This window comes from Vespa crabro, chromosome 10 (genome assembly GCF_910589235.1).
Source record: "Vespa crabro chromosome 10, iyVesCrab1.2, whole genome shotgun sequence".
Taxonomy (NCBI): Eukaryota; Metazoa; Arthropoda; class Insecta; order Hymenoptera; family Vespidae; genus Vespa; species Vespa crabro.
The window spans coordinates 3,666,992-3,689,677 of NC_060964.1; the positions used below are offsets into that span (position 1 = coordinate 3,666,992).

The window sequence follows — 22,686 nt, forward strand, 5'->3', positions numbered from 1 at the left end:
TTCTTTTTCCGCTTGAAAGCTCATAGTATTCGGTTTCTCTCTATGCCTTATTCAAATCTATTAATTTAATCTAGTTAGTTATTTACGCTAAAACGCTTCAATTTCATTTGAATTTGATCTAGGAATTGGAGTAGAATCATGATTAAATACATTAATTGGATTTTATATCGGTTGACCATCCTTCAAAGGTAAGCCAATTAAAGGATGATCTATTGTTTAATTTCATCGTGTGTTAAGTTACTGGAAAGACCTTGCTAGACACATAATCCAATTAACAATATCAAGTTAAATCACTTGCAACCCTTCAGTTTCGTTGCTCATTAATTTCATAACTAGCAAAACATTAATTTCATGACTAGAAAAGAATTCATGCTCGAAACGAAATTGTAGAAGTACGAAATCGAATAGAATATGTAATATATGGAAAATGTAATATAAAATATGCAAAGATTAATAAACCGGAACGAATATTGAAGTTATTTCACTAACATTTCTTAATCTTATTTCAAGAGTAATAAATATTCGTTTATACGAAAATCAATTAATTTTGTAAATATTTGCAAGGCAGATACTTCGAAAAGTAAAACTTTTGCGTAATAAATTAATAAAGTTTTTTTCGTAACGAAATTTTTCAATTCAACCCGATATTTTGAATACCATTGAATTACTGTTCTCAGCTGCGGCAATTACTGTTTTCAACAGCGACATTGAGAAAATAAATGGATATAGAAAAAGAGAGAAAGAGAGAGAGCGAGAGAGAGAAAGAGAGAGAGAGAGAGACAGATAGACAGAGATAATAGATCAAAGGAAAGAAAAGAGAATAAAAGTCAACGTGAAGAAGATAGAATGAAAAGTTTGAGTGTGTATTGTTACATGAACTTCTCGACTGCTTTTGATCTCTTTAAAATAGTAGGAATATTAAAATCGTTATCGCGTACTGATCCTTTTTTTTTATCTTTTTGACCTTCTTTATTAAATATTATATTACATGAGACGACGAGAAAAAGTGATCGGAAATGGTTCATTCCATATTATCGAAGAAATACAATTAATGAAGAATGATTGAATGAATGATTATTTTTAAATATTACGGAAAATAGTATCTTGATATATAAAGAAATGAATTTCCGATTCTTTTGTGTTCTACTTAATTTAAAAAAAACAAATTTGTTTGTACGAATAAAAAAAGAAACTGGCCCTCTTCTTTACTCTGTCTCTCTCTCTCTCTCTCTCTCTCTCTCTCTCTCTCTCTCTCTTTCTGATTTTACGTAAAGTTATTTCATCCTTTCTTTTCCTCTCTTTATCTTTCCTTTCTTTTCTCGCCTTCACCGGGGTAAAGTGCGTCATCGTACAATACGACTAACAACAAGAGAATTCGAGAAAACTAGAACCATATCGGTGCGATAAGAGAAACGAAATTGTCGATCGAATACAAACGTGTACAAAAGATGGGACGCATCGACGAGAAAAGAGGAAAGAATAACGTGCTTTGTTCGCGAATACTTTTTCGTTTATTTCGAGAGCAATAAAAGCGAACAACCAATTTCAACTGGTTATTTTTTTTTTTTTAAAAGCTAGATAGACAAAGAGAAAGTCCAGTAAAAAAAAAAAAAAGAAAAAAAAAGAAAAGAAGGTCTATAGCAAATCGACGAATAGCATGACATCGACAAATATTCGCTCGAAGGTGGAATTTCACAGTGCAAATGTGCTTGCCCTCAGGGACGCGTTAAAATATAGACTACACGTTACGTTTTCAAAGGGACGTGAGAAGTTCATTAATGTCGACGAAGCTCAATGGTATTTCTTTTCTTTTTTTTTTTTTTTTCTTTTTTATCCTTTGATATCTCGAACACGCAATTTCTCATCGAATAGATTCGTATAATATGTAAGATATAATGTAGAAGGAATATTCGCGTATTGTACTCTAATCACTAACCCAATAAAAAGGTTACCGTATGAATTCCATTAAATTTCGACATTTCGATTTGAATATCATACAGATTGGTGCATTTAAATAAGAACATTTGAATGTCAATTTGCTTACAGAAGTACAATAATATTTTTTATTTTTATTATTTTGAATGGTTATTATATGAAAAGGATAAATGTATAATTTGATAAAAAAATAAAAAACGAAAAAAAAAATGATTCGCTATAAATCGTTTCCTATTATAAGCATATCCTGTTCATTGTTAAACAAGGCAAAATATATACTTCCCAATCAAATCAATATAATTCTCAATCAAAATTCCTCTTTCCGACGCGGATCGCAAAAAATTTCTTTATCTCGAAAATATTCCAATTTCGTGACATAATAGAATGAAATAAAATATATTTCTAAAAATAAAATATAAAATAGTAAAATTAAAAAAAGAAAAACGGGAATTCTCGAAATTTTACGAATTTATAATTACACATAACGATATATTTCAAAGGGAACGTTTGTAATAAAAAAAGCAAATCCATAAATCCGCATTGGAATGTCATCACGCAAAATCGCATTATTTCATTTTAAATTCACGGCTGTTCATCCTCTCACATTATTCCATTGTAATACATAACTTTCATCTCGGGAGCAATAAATTTGAGAAACTTCGTTTTATGAAGCGTCATTGTGAATTTTCAACTTCAGGTGACGTCATTTAACTAATTTGTCGACCTTCGATAATACATCATCATTGTTTTGCAAAATCGATAAAAGCGATAATTTCGAAATGATATTCGATAGAAGCGATACTTTCGAAACGATATTCGATAGAAGCGATAACTTTAACAAGCGGTTAACCCCAGGCGTATATCATCCGTTATAGAACTTGACGTATTTCACTCTTTTTTATTTTACTCCTTTCTTTTCCTTTTTTTATTTTTTTTTTATTTTTTTATTTTTTTTTTTTTTTTAATAACGCCTACATAAGTCAATTTAATTTGAATATTATAGAACTTTTACAGGTGTATGAAAATTAAAAATTTCTCTCTCCAATTTTTCTTTTTTTTTTTCTTTTTTTTTCCGAAAACAAAACAATTAAATGCTAACGATTATTTGAAATTCAATTAACACCTAATATTCGTTTCCAAAAATACAAAAAGAAAAAAAAAGAAAAAACAGAATAATAAAGAGGTATCAAAAAAAAAAAAATAAAAGAGAAATAGAAAATCTAACGGCATAAAAAGAGAATTGATTAAAACAGGTCCGAGAGCTATGAAATAGAGTTTTCCTTTCTTTTCATCTCACAAACGTCGCCATATGCTAGATTGCGAGGACATCTCTATTTCAAAGCGACGAGATTCGAGGTCGTTCTCGCGTCTTCAATCATTCGCAGGTGTGGCTCCCTCGAGGAAGATCAGTAATTGCAAATCCGATAGAGCGCGACTCTACAGTCCCAATGTAAAATTCCACGAACGTCCAAACGGGTTTAAGGGTGAGAGGATAAAGAGCACTCGGGGCGAACCTTTCGCGAGAATCTGCTGAAAACGTTGAAGCTTTCGATTCCGAAGGAACGAATCGTGATTTGAAAACCATTGCTAAAGGAAAAAGAAAGAAAAGATCATCGAACAAATAAAAGTTTTCTCGATTCAATCGATAGTATTCACTTCATTTCACGAACGTATTTTTATCATTTTATCAATAACTTAAGATCTTTGCTATTTCTTTCTTTAAAAGAATTCAATCCTTTCTTCGTAAGATTTATGAAAGATACTTCCGTGAAAGAATAAAATAAAAATTCTTTTTAACTAGATATGCCGGAAGGGTGTGAATTAGAAGAACTTAACGAGTAAACGAGTTCAACAGGTGAGAGGACATCGGAAATCGTTCGTTTTCTTTGACAAAAGATTTATTGCCCATGGAAAAAAAAAGACTAATAATAATAATTTAATATTGCATTGATGATAAACGATGTTTATGCAAAATAATTTCCACGTTGATTCACTCGCATCCCTTAATTTTTTTAAACTTTCTCTCAAAAAGCCATGCGAACTATTATGACTGTGAAAATTCGTTCGATGTTCATTAAGGATAAAATATATATTGCTCAAGTTATTGTCCATAAAAATTTCTAGTTAAATTCTTAACTTTTTTAGAATGTACGAGGCCATAAACGCAGATTAAACGAGGATGTCTGAAGCTTACCCTTGAAATAGCTATATTTCATATCATTCATGTCATCCTTTCATCTCATCCGTCAATACGTATGAGAAATCGCACGAAATTGTTTAAACATACTAAATGAATTATTTAGAAAATATCAACAACCAATCAAGAGATCAATCCTTTCCTTTCCGTACACTTTTTATTTGAAAATTTCTCCTACACACTTCCTCTTTCCCTTTCGCTTTATTTCGAACTATTTTAAACGTCTTATCGAATAGTCAGTCGCAATATAACATCTCAAGTAGCAACACATAATGTCCCAAAATCGCAATATTACATTTCAATGTGCAAGGTATGTAGTATGTAGTAATAACTAGTAAACTCGATATATCATAATGATCATAAGAATATATTGTTATATTATTATACTACGTCTATCATCGTTCAAACAGTCAACCTCACTTCGTAATATACGAAAACTAGGTCTCGTTTAGATTAATTTCCTTTCGTGGGTTCGGTGTTCTCGGAAACAATTATGTCATTAACCGAAGTATCTGTCTACAAATATCATCATGACGTTTAGAAAGTCCATGGAGATACATATCAATAATATAAATGAATAAGATAATCAAGAATTAAATACAATGTATAAAATAAGATTAAATAGGCTATATGTTTCGGATTAATTTTTATATTTTAAGTTGATAAACAAATGACGCAAGAAAGAAAATAAGGAAAGAAAAAAAGATATAATATGTTTACTTATATTTATATTTTGTTAAAAATTATCATTTTCAATATTTTTATTTATCTTAAAAGATTTAATTATCAAACGATTTTTTTTTCTTTATTTTTTTCTTTTTTTTCTTTTTTTTTTTCTTTTTTTTTAATAGATCAAAGAACCATTGATCTTACGAAAAGCTTCAACGAGCTGATAATCTTTCATAAAATTTTATTAGCGACAATATTAGTTTAACAATTTAATCGATGCAAGGAATCGTGCTACGAATAGATTTACCTATGCGGGTCTTGTGGCGTACAGTTAACCCGTTGAAAAATCCATTTACAACACACCTTTATTTTTTCTCCTTCCTTTCTCTCTCTCTCTCTCTCTCTCTCTCTCTTTCTCATACACACATACACACTCGCTCACTTTCTCTCTCTCTCTCTTTCTCTCTCTCTCTCTCTCTCTCTCTCTCTCTATCTATCTATCTATCTATCTATCTCTCTCTTTCAAGTTACTATACATTTGCCATCAAACGAAACTCGGCTTTCTACTATTTTCGAGCTTAAACGCTTAAACGAATTATCTGCCAGAGGAGAGTTAGCAGATCTAATTTGTAACATGGTTACGGTGAATTTTATCACGGGTCAGTGCCTCGTCTCTTTTTCTAACACATCTGTTTAACTAAACTCTTTAACACATACAAGTTTATTTGTTATTTGTTCCTAAAGATTATAGAATAAAAAATATATAAAACCAACTCAAATAAACCATTTATCAGTTTCAACAAATTACTCATTACCGAGGCTTCGTTTAAACCGCAGAATCTTCTTTTAATATCGTTTGAAGGGTCGTTCGATGCTTGTCGTACCTTCGTTTGACCTGACTTTTAAAATCGTGAAAGTTAATAACATCGAAGAAAAGAGAAAAGGATCTCTACTGGTTCCAATTACGAACCAGAACGTTCGAAAATTAAATTAGAAATTCATGTTCTATTTAAAATTAGTAGGACAAAGAATATGTCAAATTATTTATCACTTGTTAAATATACTCTTCTAAAGACGTTTAATGACTTTTTCGAACGTTCACATATTCTTTTTTTTTTTTTCTTTTATTCTTTTTCCTTTCCTTTCTATTTTAGGAAAGACAAAGATTGTCTAGTGACCACAGTTATAATCGTTAGTTACACTGTAGAATACTCGTAGAGAAAATGGAAACAATGTTTAAACAGAGAAGAGGTTCGCTTCGTTGAGACAGTTCAGTTGGAAACACACGAGATAGTGAAAAGGACCGTCGAAGTGTATTGTCGAGTCGAATCTTGAATGTTGTATCTTGAACACAGCCGACTTTGAGTTGTCGATAAATTCGACTTTTAGAAAGAGAGAGAAAGAAAGAGAGAGAGAAAGAGTGAGAGAGAGAGGGAGAGAGAGAGAGAGGAGAGAGAAGAAAACCAAAGAAAGAAAGAGTGCTATGCCAAAATTAGATCAAGCTATTTCACCTTGAACGATCTTTCTGTTTTTAGAACTAAAGTAAAACATCTTCATGTGTATTACATCGTAAAATTATACGATCAGATAATCTAAGAGGAAAACGATAAGTTAAAACCTTATCGTTATCCGATATTTATACTTTCAATTCGATAAAGGTAAGAGAAGTTCAGTGTAAAAGGATTATTTTAACATTTTGAATTTAACAGATAGTTTTGCGTCATTCGAGAGCGGTCATTCGAGATCAATGTTTCAAAGAAATAAGTACGATTCGATCGAACCGAATTAAACGCGATTAACGTCGATTATTATATCTCATTTTGGTGAGTACTTATAGAATTAATAGAATATCGAATTATAAAGATCAATATATTTAGATATTACGCTCGTAATTTATTTCTAAAAATATTTGAATACTCCATGATTTCTACGGGAAATATTTCCTGGTAATAATTTTTCGTTGACTTTAAATTCGCATATAACGCATATTAATGCTTATCGATAATAAATTGAAATTAATCGCTTAAGTAAAAAAAAAAAATAAAGGAAATAAATAAGAGAGAAATATCGATAATAAGCCTATCTATATAGAGGCAAATTTATGCAAACATAGTCATAAGTTGTTGATGATATTGCGCTCGGATTACATTTAACGAATTGTTTCTTCGACATTTTCAGGGTGAAGTCGATAACGTTTGATAAGAGGACGTTATCGGTAATAAGGAAGAGAGGAAAAGGGAAAGAAGAGGAAGACAAGAATTATATCGAAATTATCGTTGTTGAAGAAGTTATCGGTGACCTTGCGTTTGATAGAAGAAAGGAAATTTGTTTTTGTTGGGAAAAACCAATCAATTGTGGGATAATTAAAATGGCAGAAAATTCATTGTCCGAGTCGAACGAGAAAATGCCTTTGGAGGAAGAAGCCAAGGAGGAAGTTAAAGTTGAAAATGGAGAAGCCGTAGAGGAGTGTAACGCAAAGGAATTTTGCGAAGAGGATAACAAGGATGAAATTAAAAAGCGTACAAAAAGAAACATTATTAAAGCACCATTATTCGAGGTTAAAGATGATAAAACTCAATATCGTCGCGATTCGAATGGACGCTTAAGACCAGTCTATTTTTAATCGTATATTTTTATATTAAATGCAGAAAAAAGAAGAGATAATAAATTAAATAATAAAATACTAAGATTAAATTATATTCATCGATAAAAAATATTTTAACATCATTTAAATATTATTCTTACGATTAATTTTTCTATATTTCTAAAGAAATGGAAATCTATAATGAAAAGTAACATAATTCTTGAAGAATATTTTGCTACTAGATGAGCATATTGGTCAGTTCTAATAATAATAATAATAATAATAATAATAATAATAATAATAATAATAATAATAATAATAATAATAGAATAATATTAAAATATAGAACAATAGATACATATACAAATAGAATTTTATATACTATATTTGCTTAGTCATTATTTTTATTTTAATAAAGACATCAATAATAAAATATTATTAATATAAGAAGATAACTGAAGTAACGTACAATATAAACAGATAATGAAATATCTCAAATTAAACGCTATATAGTACTCATATAAAACGTACAGATTAATGCTTAATATTATGACTGATCATAATGATGGTAATAGTTTGTAATAATAACATGAGAAAGAGATGGAGTGGAATTTAAGTTCTTCATAGAATATAATCCCTGATGTTTGTTAATATCGCAATTCAAATATTTTTTACGAGATACAAACCTCAGTTATTTCTGAATTCCAAAAATATATTTATAGAACTGATAACACGGTTGATCCCTTTCATAATTTACGATCGTTATAAGCGTACTAGTATCCAAAGAATATAAATTTATATGAAGATATACATAGATTCTGTTACTAACGATTAATTGAGATATAATTGTGATGAGAGCACGATCGTAAAATCATACAATTGATGTTATATGAACACGACGATATGGCTTCCATTTTCAACGTATCGTTTAAACGATAAGTCAAGTTTGTTAATTGTAATTATAACATCATCGAAAGAAAAATAATGTAGAAATTATAAGAGAATTAACTATTAGACTTAGATACGATAATCGTTATCATAATTAAAAAGAAATTTTTACCATATATATATATATATATATAGAAATAAATTTAATACCTTGTCACAAATTCATAAATAATTTTGAAGTTCGAAGATCAGATTTTTAATCGAGCAAAATTCCATTTCTCCGATAAAAATCATTGTATTTATCGAAAATATAATAATATACATCGTAAAAAATAATTAAAACAAATCGAATTCTTAACTCTTACGTAATCTAATTTGATCTTTATAGATACGAATCGATAACGAGATAAACAGAAGACTCGAAAACATTTCGAAATGAAACATTTCATAATGTAACATTTGTTCGACATATTCTTTGTGTCTCGACAGACACGCTTTGTTAAGTCTTTTCAAAAACACATCTTGAAAACGTATGCAAATGCATATAAACGATATTATGAATGCTGAAGATAGCATCAAAAATGTTTAGAAATAAAATTGCGAATTGTTTTATCTTTCTAATATCCAATTGAATTGTTTAAATTGAGTATTATGGAGTATTATTATTTTTTTTTAAATCGAATTGTACACTTACGAACATAAATCTCTGTTACTTTCTCTTTTTCTTTTCTTATTTATTACTCTCTTTTTTCTCATTTTTTTTTTTTTCACGAAATTCAAGCGACCTTATTCTCACCGATAACACGGAGTATACATACGTATGTCAGATATATATACTATATCCCTGTATATATTGTAATAGTATGTATACATAAAATACGTATGAGTATATAATTCAAGGGCGAATTTTGCTATGTCTTTCCGAGAAAACTTTTCACTCGCAAAGCAATGATAAAGATTACGTCACACGAGCATACAGTCGGCAGTAGATTATAAATATGAACGTGGAACGCTTCTAGAAACAGATATGTTGGTAGATACTCTGGCGAGAACATCTTTGCTTTTTTATTAGGAATTCTTGCGTAATCAATAATATCGATAATAAGAAGTCCAAGAAAACAAAAAAATACATATAGAGAGAAAGAGAGAGAGAGAGAGAGAGAGAGAGAAAAGGAGAGAAAGAAGAGAGAAAAGGAAAGGAGAGAAATAAAGTGAAGACAAAGAAAAGACGTATACGAGCATTCATATAAAAGCTATTCGATAATTCAAAGGTATAGAATTCGTTGTTAAATATGAAAATTTTTTATTCGTCGATCACGTAGTTCCTCGTGAAGTGTCTTTTATCAAAAGAAGCAAGAAAAAGAAAAAACAAAGAAAAGGAGAAAAAGAATGTCAAGTGAAAGTGCAAGTTAATTAACTTAACGTTTAATCGTCATCGAGAGATGATTTTGTTTTACGAAAAATATTGTAATTAGAAACAAGTATGATTCGTGTATTCTCCATGTGATAAGTAATTTTAATGAGAAAAAAAAAATAGGAATGAACTTAAATACATTGATTACAAAAAAAATTGTGAAGTTTAAGGATTAAAACGTATAACAAATTCTGTCAATACAATTGAAAAATCCATTTAAAGGGAAATTTGTGTGTATGTATATTTGTGTACGTGGGTGAGTGAGTGTGCGTGCGCTGAATTCCGTATACAATATCTTTTAATTATACTCAATCTATTTTCGGCATTCGATGAAAATCAAAGGGAATGTCTTGATTTTTTTACAAAATATAAATAAAATGAATCGAATAATCGATAGAAATAATTTCTAATTCGCTTCAATGTTATGTATAATGTTTCCATTAAATTTCTTTATTGATATTCACTAAACAATAATTATTGATATATTTGTTAAAACTAATGAAAGATATTATGTTCGGAAGTGATGTGATGTGAAGAATCCTTTTTTAAAATTGATAACTTTGCGATAATTAATAACGTTGTATTTAATGGTTTAAATTACAGTTGGTGCTATTCGGAGAAAGAAGAACCGAATCATCGTAATCACTCAAGGAAGAGTAGAAATCTATTTTCGTTTTTCTTTCGAAAGATTAAACTTTCACTTTTTTCCTTTCTTCCCTTTCAGGAAAACCTTCCTATCCTTTTTCCCCAATTTTATTTTCCCACGCATACCTATTTCCTTTACAAATATGAAATACTTTCCAGTGGCACTGATTGCAACCACCATGATTTTTCTTCTTTTTTTCACGAATCTCGTTGATCCCGTACTCTCTCAGACTGATAAATCTCCCAATATGAAATCTTCAAATAATAAGACGAAACCGAAAGAACATACTTTCAACATCATAACGGCGCCTGAAAAGAAATGTCCAGATGGTCAACGACAGGACTCAAATGGTATTTGCAGAACCTTCGTTCCGATGTAACTATTGTTGTTTGTTTCTATTTTATTTTTGTTTTCTCATGATATTTCAATCAAGGAATAATAAGTAATGCCATCGAATAATACGACGTTCTTTATTTATTACAAATAATATGCAATTTTTTTAAATGAAGAAAATTTATTCGAACGAATAAACGTTTGTTTGTAATTATTATTATAGAAACAAATATACACGTTCGATGACCCTTTGACAAAAGTCGTTACTTGAAGAAAAAAAGAAATGTTCGGAAGTACTATAGATTTTGGAAAATTACAAGGTCAGCAGACAACGCAGACTACTCTATGTATATATATATATATATATATATATATATATATATATATATATATATATACAATATTTTATCTTGCTTTTTTAACAAAATTTGAAACAGTTAAAGTAGTTTGTTTACCGGAGGCTAACTCAACTTCGTTGAAGCAATATCGGCAAGGTTGCGCCTGAGTAAGTCATAAACTTTGACGTAACTTGTAACAGTTCGCTTCAGTCTCCGTTTAGTTGTCCCTGAGCTGCGTACGAGCTGAGTCGAGTACCTCGAGGAAATATCGATTTACCTTTGTCCTTCGTCATCAATACATTCAATTTTACTTTTCTTACCGTAACGATCGATCGAAAGGAAAAGAGAAAAAGAGAGAGCGAGAGATCGAGAGAACGAGAGATCGAGAGAGAGAGAGAGAGAGAGAGAGAGAGAGAGAGAGAGAACAAGAGAATTTTCGTACGAGTAATGTCGAACAATAAATTTCAAGAAGGAAGAAACTCGGAAACTCGAATGTTTTTTTGGTAACATGACAAGTAAATGTATTCGTAGAACATCATTAATTAAAATCGGCAATTCGAAACCTCTACTAATTAACGCAACTCGAGTATCGCATGCCAACAGTAAAGGGAAAAGGTAAGAAAGGTTTTAATATTCATTAGTACATACAAAGCTTCTTCCGTGCGTGTAATTACGTCGTACTCGCGATGGAAGAACGTTCTTTGGCTGACGTAAAATCGATTTACGTCGCTCAATGTGTCCCATTGATCTTCATCCTCGTACTCTCTCTCTCTCTCTTCTCTTCTCTTCTCTTCTCTCTATTTCTCTCTCTCTCTCTCTCTCTCTCTCTCTCTCTCTCTCTCTCTCTCTCTCTATCTATCTATCTCATCTGTTCGATGTATCGTAATTAATATATTCGATACGTACTTGAAGAAATATGTGTCGTTAACATATCCAAAGAAAGGAACGGTATAAGTCAACATCCAAATGTTGCCACCACCACAATCGTAGTAAGGCTTTGACCATCTGCCATCCTCATACTTTACAGTAAGTATTTCGTCCTCCTCACGTTCGGTATAAGTGCTCTCGTTATAAGGATATGTATGTAAACCTGTAAAAGTGCAACGTTTATTAATTTAATTTTATCATTAGAATAAATGCAAAGGTAAAAATAAAAACTTATTAATTAAGCATAAATTTTATCATTAAAAATTTTTGCAGACCTTTGCCAAATCCTAATTCATTCCATTCCGAAATGTTAAATGAGAAGACCATTTAAAAAATTTACGGCATGTTTTTTCTTTTTGTATTTTTTTTTTTTCTTTTTTTCTTTTTTAATATATACATACGTTTCTTTCTTAAAGTGAAACACGTCTTAAAGTGAACAGTATAAAAAAGAAGCCGTGAATTTTTCAAATGACTCTAGTATACTCACGGACGGATCATTATTGTATAAATTTTTACGAAAAAAAAATATATAGTATAGCTATGAAATAAAATTCTAATTAAATAAGGAAGAAATAAAAACAATAAAAAAAGAATTATAATAATTTCTATTTTACGAAATTTAAGAAAAAAAACTAAATTTTTGCATACGCCTATTGTATGCTTATCAGAGATAAATTTTTCTGAATAAAATTTCTCATTAACCTATATTAAACTTATCAATATATTTCAACACACACACACGCGCGCACGCACATACGTACAACATGCGATTAATGATTAATGAATATATCACATTCTTTTATTTATATACAGATACTGTTTATTAATAATTTACCATGTCAGATTTATTTTATATTGTACTTCTTAAAATTCTATAATCAATTTTCTCTTTTTGATTACATATCGTTCATAAAGAGAAATTTTGAAAAGAAAATTTATATGCGATTACTTTTACGACGTAATCATAATCTCTCGTGCTTTGTAGATTTCCAAGAAATTCTTAAAGAGTGGTAAAAAATCGATCAAGCTCGCTAATATTCGCGTGACTCGAAAAGTCTCGGTGAAGTATGAAGCGGAGAATAATCAAGGCGAAAATGGAACGGACGAAATGATGTAAAAGCGTTTTCTCGATGCTAAATTCAATCGAGTTTTGTTTTCGAACCGTTGACGCGCGAAATGCGAGAGCATTGTTTCGCTTGGTTGGTTATAGTGATAATAATTATCTGCCAACGACACAAACATTTGTGAAATATGTCTCCGACGCTGGTCAAAATCGATAATCGTGGTGTCAATGCGTTCCGAATCACCATGAGTAATAGGTGTACAATAAATAGCATACCTACTATAATGGTACTTCGACACCAGATTATCATCTTAACGGAAAATATACATTAATATATTTTATGCGCAAATAATATTAAATGTTTTATATTCGAGCAATGTTTCCCCATGGATATTATAATCGTATTTATTGAAATTTCCATTCCATTTTCTAAGATCTATGTATTTATAAATTATATATTCTCGATCTTATCATTTATATTCATAAACAAGTAAGTTTTACAAACAATAAACAACAATTTTACAAATGTAATAAACAAACACTTTATTATAATAAAATGATATGATTGTTTTTATGAACAATCGATTAAAAAAAAAAAAGAAAAAGAAAGTGATATTTTAAATACGATAATTTAAATAAATATTCTATTCTGTGTGTAATCGAAATTTTTAATTTTATTATTTTTCCATTATTTTATAAATTAATACAATACACAATATCTTGTTATATTTTATATATATTGATTTATTATGTACAATTTAGTTACATTTTGTCAATAGTTTTGAATCACGTTGATATAGTATCACGACGATTACCATTGATACGAAATATTATTCGATTGATTTATTATATTTCAATTTCGATGATACTTGTCGATAATCGAGAAATATTTTATTTCTCTTACGTTTAAAAAAAAAATGCTTATCTATTGTAGATATATATCGCACATTCTAAAAATTATTTCGAAGGAAAGGTAAGAATAAATACAACGATTTTTCTCGATGTTCATAAAAATATAAAATATCGAAGTATCATTCATCTTTTAATCTTAGTATTCTAAACCAAGCTGAAAACGTACAGATTAAACGTCGATATTGACGAAACGATATATACCGAGAACGAATTCGTAATTTAACGACACGTACTCTAATGGACGTACGTCCATCAGAGCTTTTTAAAATTCGTTACGAATTCGAAAAGCGGCTTAAGTTCGGATATTGTTCCTAAGGAAAATATTCTATTTTTGATACATGGTTTTTATGTTAATTATTAAAGGAATTCGTATGGAGAAAGAAAGAAGTGTATCGTTTATAAAGATTTATAAAAAAAAATTTAACACCCTAACGTACAAAAATTCAGACGATCCAAGAGATATTTCAATATTATGTTATACGTTTACATGAACAATAATTATTATTCATTATTCATCATGTAAATGAAATTATTATTTCAATATCTGTAATATTCATTTACATGTCATCTATAAGAGATGAAAATTAAAATTTCAATCTCATAGTTGTATCAATTTTTAAAAATAATAACTTTCCGTAAAAAAAAAGAAAAAAAAAGGAAAAATAAGAAAAACGAAACATTAGGTCATTTATTATTATTTCGTTTTTAGTTAAAAATCAAATATTTACGAGTAAATTGAAGGAAAACCAAAATAACATATATATATATATATATATATATATATATATATATATATATATATATATTCTTTTTCTCGACTTTATTTTTCATACTTTTTCATATCAATATTTTTTATTAATAACTCCAGCTAATCTTTCCGACAACTTGTATATGCATACATTTGGCTTAAGAGGCCTCTATGTGTTTAAGTTAATCGATTATGACCTAAAATAAAAGAAAATAAAAAACATTCTTTCCGTGAGAATATAGAAAGAGAAAGAAAAAGAAAGAGAGAATGGATGGTTGATATTAAATTTATTAGAGAAACTTATTAATTTTTCAATGAACGAGTAACGGAAAAAGATAGAAAGGAAAATGTATCTAATAAAAAAATACAAGATTAGTTGGATTTGTTTGGTTAACGTTAACTCTTGCAAATTTCGAAGTAAGGATACGCTTAGAGCTTCTAAAACATGTACCTGCATACATATATCCCGAACAAAACGAGATCTTCCTTGGCAGTAGCATAAATAACATTTCTCAGGTTCGACCGGATCATAGGCAATAAAGCGAGGCAATTTCTTAGCTTCTTGGGAAAATGTACGAGAAATAAAGGCGTTATCGTTCTCGAACTAGCTGGGAAAGATATCTGTGAGCTAGCGTTCGTTCGCTAGTGAGAAGGCTGATTTCCATGTAGACAACTTGTTTTCTTTATCTTCTTTACGAAGCTGGTTCCTTTGACTGTTCTCCCTTTTTTTCTTTTTCTTTTTTCTTTTTTTTTTCTCTCTCTCTTACCCTCATTTATATTACATACGGTACCTCGTTTTTCCTCAATATTTTACGAAGATCCTTTTCCTTCCCCCTTCCCCTCCCCTCTCCCCTTTCATTCAGGACTATTCAGATTTTTCCTTTTTTATTTTTATTTCTCGTCTCTCTCTCTCTCTCTCTCTCTCTCTTTCTCTCTTTCTTTTTTTCTTTCTTCTCATCTTTGATCCTTTACTACGTACTCGTTTACCTTTTCGTATAGCTTGCAATTGATAGTGTCGTGGATTTTTCCCACCCTTTGAGTTACATCTAAGGCTCTTCAAGATCCATGCGATATGCACGCATTTCTCGCGAGAATGCAAAGTCCTCGTAAAGCTTGAAAGTGGGACGACTCTGCTCTTCCCTATCTCTTTTCCTCCTTCTTTCCACTTCGATTTATTCGCTAAGGATTTCCGTGAGAGACGATTTATCTCTTCGTTCCTCGGTCATCTTTACAGCAATATTGAATCATATATATATATATATATATATATATATATATATATATATATATATATGATTCAGTATATATGTATGTATGTATGTATGCATATGTATGTTTTCTTTCAACTACAAATTAATGACATTTTCTTTGGATATCTTTCAATATTTTAGAAAGATCTTCGAGCTAGAAATATTGAAGAAAGATCTATGAATATGACATAATAATTAAAATACAAAATAGAAAGTATAACGATCGAATAAAAAAAAAAAATATGCACTCATAACACGTCCGTTTTGATTGTTGAAATTGCGAGAAGAAAATTTTTCATAAAAAGGATAAAACAAACGAGTTGAGAATAAAAAATATACGAATATTTATATTTTTGTAAAGAATATTTAGGCAATACGTTCGCATCATTATTCCATTAATTTTATTCTATTTAAAATTATTATTATAAATTAAATAATATAAAATATATATATATATATATATATATATATTTTATATATCGTGCGGACATTATGATTCTACGATAAATAATATTTCTTGATATGAACAATATCTTTCTCATGATAATAACCTTTTAGAACTCCTACAATTTTTCATCGGAAAGTAACTCATCTAGAAAGATAAATCGATCGTTCCCCTTTAAAGCTGTTCACTATCTCTACTTTGGCTAATGCTGCTTTACGCCAACAAAGAAATTTGAAAAAAGTTCTTTTTTTTTGTTTCTTTCTATGCATAAATTATTCTTGAAAAAACTTATTAACATGTGCCTTACCTCGTAGTTATTATACTGATGATCTCTCGTTTCGAGATCGTCCATGATCCATCATTGACGAGCAAATCGCAATAATCTTTATAAATTTCAAAAATGCAATATATTGCGTCACAATGACGTATGTCACGTTCGTTCAAAATGCACGAAACAGCACGACTAGACGCATTGTTATTTGACCGAATCATTATGACAAAGTCATCCTTAATTAACTAATATTAAATAAAATGTTGGAAAGGTCACGATACGTAGTTTGATATCTACAATAAAGTTATTTATTATTTTGTGTTTATCTTTTGACTTTGGTTAGACTATTATCGATCGTCTTAATATATAGCCTCTTAAGACATAGATTAGTTTGTGTATAGCAGACATACGATTTAGTTCAGTGCAATATATTATCTCTCGTATATTTATTTATTTTTAAATGAAACACATTTACTGCGCAATTTAAATATTATCTTGATATTATTTTTTACCATATATATGTTTCAATCGACATAATTAAAAAGATCAATACGTATGTACGTAAATACATAAGAAAATAATATAGTGAAAAACATTTAAAGAGTAAAGTCTATATTTGAACGAGTTAGGACGCTTGGTTACCTATATCCATTAATAATTATTTTACTCCACGTTCACACGTCTATCAATGTCTATCACTATTAATTTTAATGAGAAATCTCTTCGGTGTCGAGAAATACAAATGAAATTATATGAAATCATTATTTTCTAAACGTAACAGCGCTTAATCAAAATTGTATCGTACGTCGTATGTACATATATCATTGTTCGAGAAGTAATTCAAAAAAAAGAAAAAAAAAAAAAAAATAAAAAAAAATAAAAAATAAAAAAAATAAAAAAATTTTTTAACTCGTCTTTCGAAATTAATTTTAATTCGTCTTTTTAATTCGAGTTTAAATAAAATAAAAAGAAAAACGTTTAAGGAGGAGAAATAAAAGATTAAAGAATTTCGTCGGGAAAATTGTTGACACATTGGTATTTTCGAAGGTACGTTTAAAACGTACTTTTCAAGAAAAGAGAAAAACATGAAGAAAGAAAGGCAAGAGAGAAAAAGAATTGTATTCGTATATTCTTTAAATGGGAAAACCTATTTCTCAAAAGTAGGCTAGAGTTTTATAGCGTGAATACGCAAATACGTATCTACTTGTACAAATATCTTTTGAAAATCTCATTGTGAATATTATGCTTCTTGAAAATCTCGTCTCAAGAACCATTCCTGTTGTACGTGTCGCAAGGAATCGAGTACTATTGTATGTCAATAAGATCATTTTAACATAGTTGTAATAATAAAAAGAAGGAAAAGAAAAAAAAAAGAAGAACAAAAAGATATGAGAATCGTCTTTTTAATCGATAATCTCTTATTTTTTATCTTTTACTTGTATTCAATCGATTTCATTCATTTTTATCACAAATGAAGTACGAGAAAGTATCACGTTCGTCGCATTAAAAATAGCAGCTTATATTTCAATCTAGTATATCATAAGAAATGCTCGGTTTTTTCCTTTTTCATTCTTTTTTCTTTTTCTTTTTTTAATTTCAAGCAATTAAATCATCGATATTCCTAGAAAATTGGTTCATTAGATTTTCACTGATGTTATTGGAATCTCATAGAAATGCCATTTTTATTCGTTCTCGTCCATCTCTTCGAGGATACTCACCCCCAATTGAAAAGTATTAATTCATGGTTTCCTGGCAAGGAGATGAGACCTTAGTCTAGTAAACGAGAAAAAAAGTGGAAGGTAAAAAAGGAAAGGAAGAAAGAGAGAGAGAGAGAGAGAGAGAGAGAGAGAGAGAGAGAGAGAGACGGAAAAAAGTAGTTAAGACTTTCGAGAAATTCACAGATAACAACCATAAAACTCGACTGTTTAAAAGCTTCCGGTCGAGATTACTCTTAAGACTTACTCTAAGTCTTCCATATTATTATCAGTAACTTTTTCTTTGTTTATTAGTTTATATTTTCACCAAATTATTCGCCGTTGTTTATTCTTAAAATATTTAAAATTAAAATATCTCTCCTACTCTCCCTCTTTTTCTCTTTCTCTCTCTCTCTCTATCTATCTTTTCTTTTTCATTTTATTCATCGATTTAAATATTTTTTTATTTTATTAGCTTGATTGATTCTATCAGCATATTTGAAATATTATTTAACATTAATTTTACGAGCTAGTATTAAATCCAATAAAAGATTATTAATTTGCAATGGCATTTCTTGAAATATAGATAGATGGAATCTTTAAATAAAAATTTTACAGTATAAATCATTGCAAACAAGTGTTACAAAGTAATAAAATAAATATGTCGACGAATTTAATAATTATCGAATTAATATTCTTTCGGATTCCGACGAGTAAACATCAAAGCTCTAGCCTTCTATATGATTAAGTTTAAATAATTTATATCGATTAAGTTTATACGATTAAGTTTAAATAATTTATATCTCTAATTATTTTATAATTATTTAAATAACGTAATAATGTACATAAGGTATAATAAACTATTTATTCGATTTAAACAAAACTATATTTGTTTAAACATTAAATTCCGGTCAGTCATACCAGGAATTAAATTTTGCTTTGATATTACTTTGTATTATAGATAAAAATAGTATTAAGAAAGAGTAATATCACCGTTAACCAGTATTAATCCTTAGAAGCAGCATATAGAAATTTCCACATGATCAAAGCTAAGTACACGATATTACTTTCGGTATAATATTTAAATCTTTTTTAAATTTAAATTTTGAACCTTCTTTTTTTTAATTTAAAAATTTTAAACCTTTCTTTTTATGATACATATTCTATCGCAAATAATATCGAACTAATGGCCGTTTAAATAAATTTTAACTAGATGTAAATAAATTTAATTAGATGTAAATATTAAGCTTGTAATTTATTTATTATATCTGTCGTTGAAAGCATACATGCTTCGTACGAAAGATATTGAATAGCCTTAATGCATCCATTTAATACATCGAACAACGATCATATTTCGATTGGTTCCAATTGAGTTTACCAGATTATCGACGTTGTTTTAACTAGTTTGATGAAGCTTCATTCTGACGTATGTTTGTATCTACGTATATGTCTACGAGTCAAGATTTTTAACGTAATTCATATAATGACCGATAGTATATAGTTTGACCTTTCTAAAAGATACGGCAGAGTCAGAAAAATGAAATAAATCACAACTTTCTTTGATAATTCCTGACATATAATTTTATCATTTGACATATATCTATAAATTATATAAAATATATATAAGTGTATAATTGACAGAAATAGTGTACGAAGTACACGCAAAATGAACAAATAATTCTATATCAATATTTTGTTAATACATAGAAATATTTAAATCCATTGTCAATCTAATCCATTGATCGATTCAATCTTTTTACCATTTGATTAATTACAATAGAGTAGAGTTGTCAAAATTATCTCGCTTAAGACATCATAATGTCATATGTTCTATTTGATATTTAATTCAGATTATTATCCATTAGATAAATTAATTTAAAGAAAAAAAAAATATATATATATATATATGTCCGATCATTTCGAATATTTATAAATAATTGAAAGAATTCCTTTTCTAAACATTTAACTTCTTCGATAGATTTATTATATTCGCCATTAGATAGCTTTTTACAGTCGGCAATAAAAAAAAAATAAAAAAATAAAAAAAATTTATGAGGTACGATTTAAATGACCGGTAAGTAACTATCTTCCCTACTGAGTCATAAACTATGAGAAAATGGCTTGAAGAAAAATAGCATCGTCGAAGAAAAAAAGTAAGAAGAAATAGATATCTATGGACGAGGATAGAATGTTATTTGGTCACCGACACATACCTACCAATAAGAAGTTGTGACGTATCAACGGAAGCTATGCGCCTCGATGTTCAGCGAACCGAAACACGATCGTGCCTCGTATCCGGATCGTGTCGCGAATAATTGGACACCATGCGAAAGATTCTCCAAGCGATTTCAGGGACTACACGCGGAAAGAATAATATCATTATCGAGGAAAATAAAATAATTTGCGATAAGATGTGAAAGAAAAAGAAAAAAGATTCAAGAAAAGTTATCGCGTGTTGAATTTTTCAAATTGGAGTTATATTATCTATTTTAATAAAATGTAATATAATAGAGTATATATTTATATATATATATATATATATTTTTTTTTAATAGAATAAATGTTAGGATATCATAATATGACGATGCAAATTATTTGTGTTCGTAGAAAATGTATCATAAAATAGTTTAATCCATGTCGACTGACGACGAAGTAATAATATTGGAATGTTATCTTATCTATAGTTGAACTTTATGCTGTCTAACGCAAATTTCAACGATAAAGCTTGTAAATTCATGGAATGATATATACATATGTACCGAAATGTCCACGAAAGTATTCTAAGTCATTTGAGATATTAAAAAGTATATGTCTGTAACGCGATATTCTTCAAATTCTTTTTAATTAAAAAAAAAAAAAAAAAAAAAAAAAAAAGCATTGTTTTTTCAAAAAATAAATATATATATTTCGTTTGCGATATTTATAATAAAATAATTTTTAAATAATTCAAACGAAATTGTCCAAATATATTTCCAAGGAACGATAGAAAATATATATATATATATATATATATATATATATATATATACATATATATATATATATATATTTTCATATATATATACAGTATTTAACGAGAAGTTACAAGCAGAAAGAAAATGAATAATGAAAATGAATGAGAACAAAAAAAAAAAGGAACTTATCGAGTGTAACATCGTTAAAAGTTTAAAAAAATATTCGAAGGAGTACAATCGAGAAGTCTATCGAGAGAGTAAATTTCTCATAAGACAGAAAGGAGACCAAAATTCAATCGTTTATACGATGGAAGGGTGCGAGAGTCGTTATTAAAAGTGAATGGTAATTTACGAAAGTGTTTTGCGCCCTTTCGTACTATAACGATTGTTCCTGTGACGACGACGTAACCATACTAACAGCTCCTCTCCTCACATTCGTAATGTATAGGGTGAAATCCTCACCTCGACCAACTACGACACATTTCGCAGTGCTTTCGTACCATTTCGTAGTCAGATATACTAACGGCTGAGATTTTATAGTCCAATATCAAGGCTATATTACGAAGATTACTTCTCTCTTAAAGCCTGCGACGATATACAGTGGGTTACAACGATATTCGAGAAAACTTTTGAAATTGGATAATTTTCTTTCTTTCTTTTTTCTTTTTCTTTTTTTTTTTCTTTCTTTTTTTTTGACAACAAAGAATTGGAAATTTGTTAATAATTATAAAAAAGGCATCAAGGAAAGCATTAAGGAATAATACTTTACGTAGTTGCGATAAAGGAGAATTAAAAAATAATCTTTATTTTTTTATAAAAAAAAAATAAAAAAGAAAAAATAAAAAAAAAAGATCTTTAACAATAAATCATATTAGGATCCATTGATTTCGATAATATATATAAAGCATATATGTAAGTCAAGTAAGATACACGAAATGCATATATATGCCTTTTTGATACAATATTTTAATAATTATTATTTTATATTTTATATCGGTACCATGGCAAAAAGGAAATTTATTTATATTTTTCAAACACTTCATCTAACATATTAACACGTTTGAATTTGCTAAAAAAAAAAAAAGAAAAATAAATAAATAAATAAATAAATAAATAAATAAAAATCAGAATACTTCGTCCATTTTAGAGAAATTTAAGTATTCTATTTCAAATGTTTGAACATTTCTATATGTATATATTAGGAGACTGTATATCCATAGAGAAACACTACGTATATATGTTTATATAAATACTCATATATCGAAAAGAAAAGCACGGATAAAAGCTTAACTTTGAAAGACAAAAGGTAAACTTTCAGAAAATCTTTCATTTATCTCATTTATAGACCGTTAGACCAGAAATTAGCGAAGCTCTTAGCTTTCAAGATATTTGCTTTATCGAAAAACTCAATTAGGATA

At 28.7% G+C, this 22,686-nt stretch overlaps 1 protein-coding gene and 2 long non-coding RNA genes across 4 annotated transcripts in view; 2 read left to right on the forward strand and 1 right to left on the reverse strand.

Annotated features, from left to right (window-relative positions):
- LOC124427349 (probable G-protein coupled receptor 158) overlaps window positions 1–22,686 on the reverse strand; it is a 91,378-nt gene that overhangs the window by 40,397 nt on the left and 28,295 nt on the right. For both annotated transcript variants that reach the window (XM_046970180.1, XM_046970181.1), the window contains exon 2: window positions 11,911–12,094. In XM_046970180.1, coding sequence (XP_046826136.1) covers window positions 11,911–12,094 — 184 coding nt within the window. The remainder of the gene's footprint in view (window positions 1–11,910; window positions 12,095–22,686) is intronic.
- Window positions 6,444–7,484, forward strand: LOC124427351. The gene is made up of 3 exons (XR_006942955.1): window positions 6,444–6,459; window positions 6,511–6,624; window positions 6,980–7,484. It is a non-coding gene; the product is annotated as an uncharacterized LOC124427351 (long non-coding RNA).
- On the forward strand, window positions 9,297–10,792 carry LOC124427350. The gene is made up of 2 exons (XR_006942954.1): window positions 9,297–9,544; window positions 10,291–10,792. It is a non-coding gene; the product is annotated as an uncharacterized LOC124427350 (long non-coding RNA).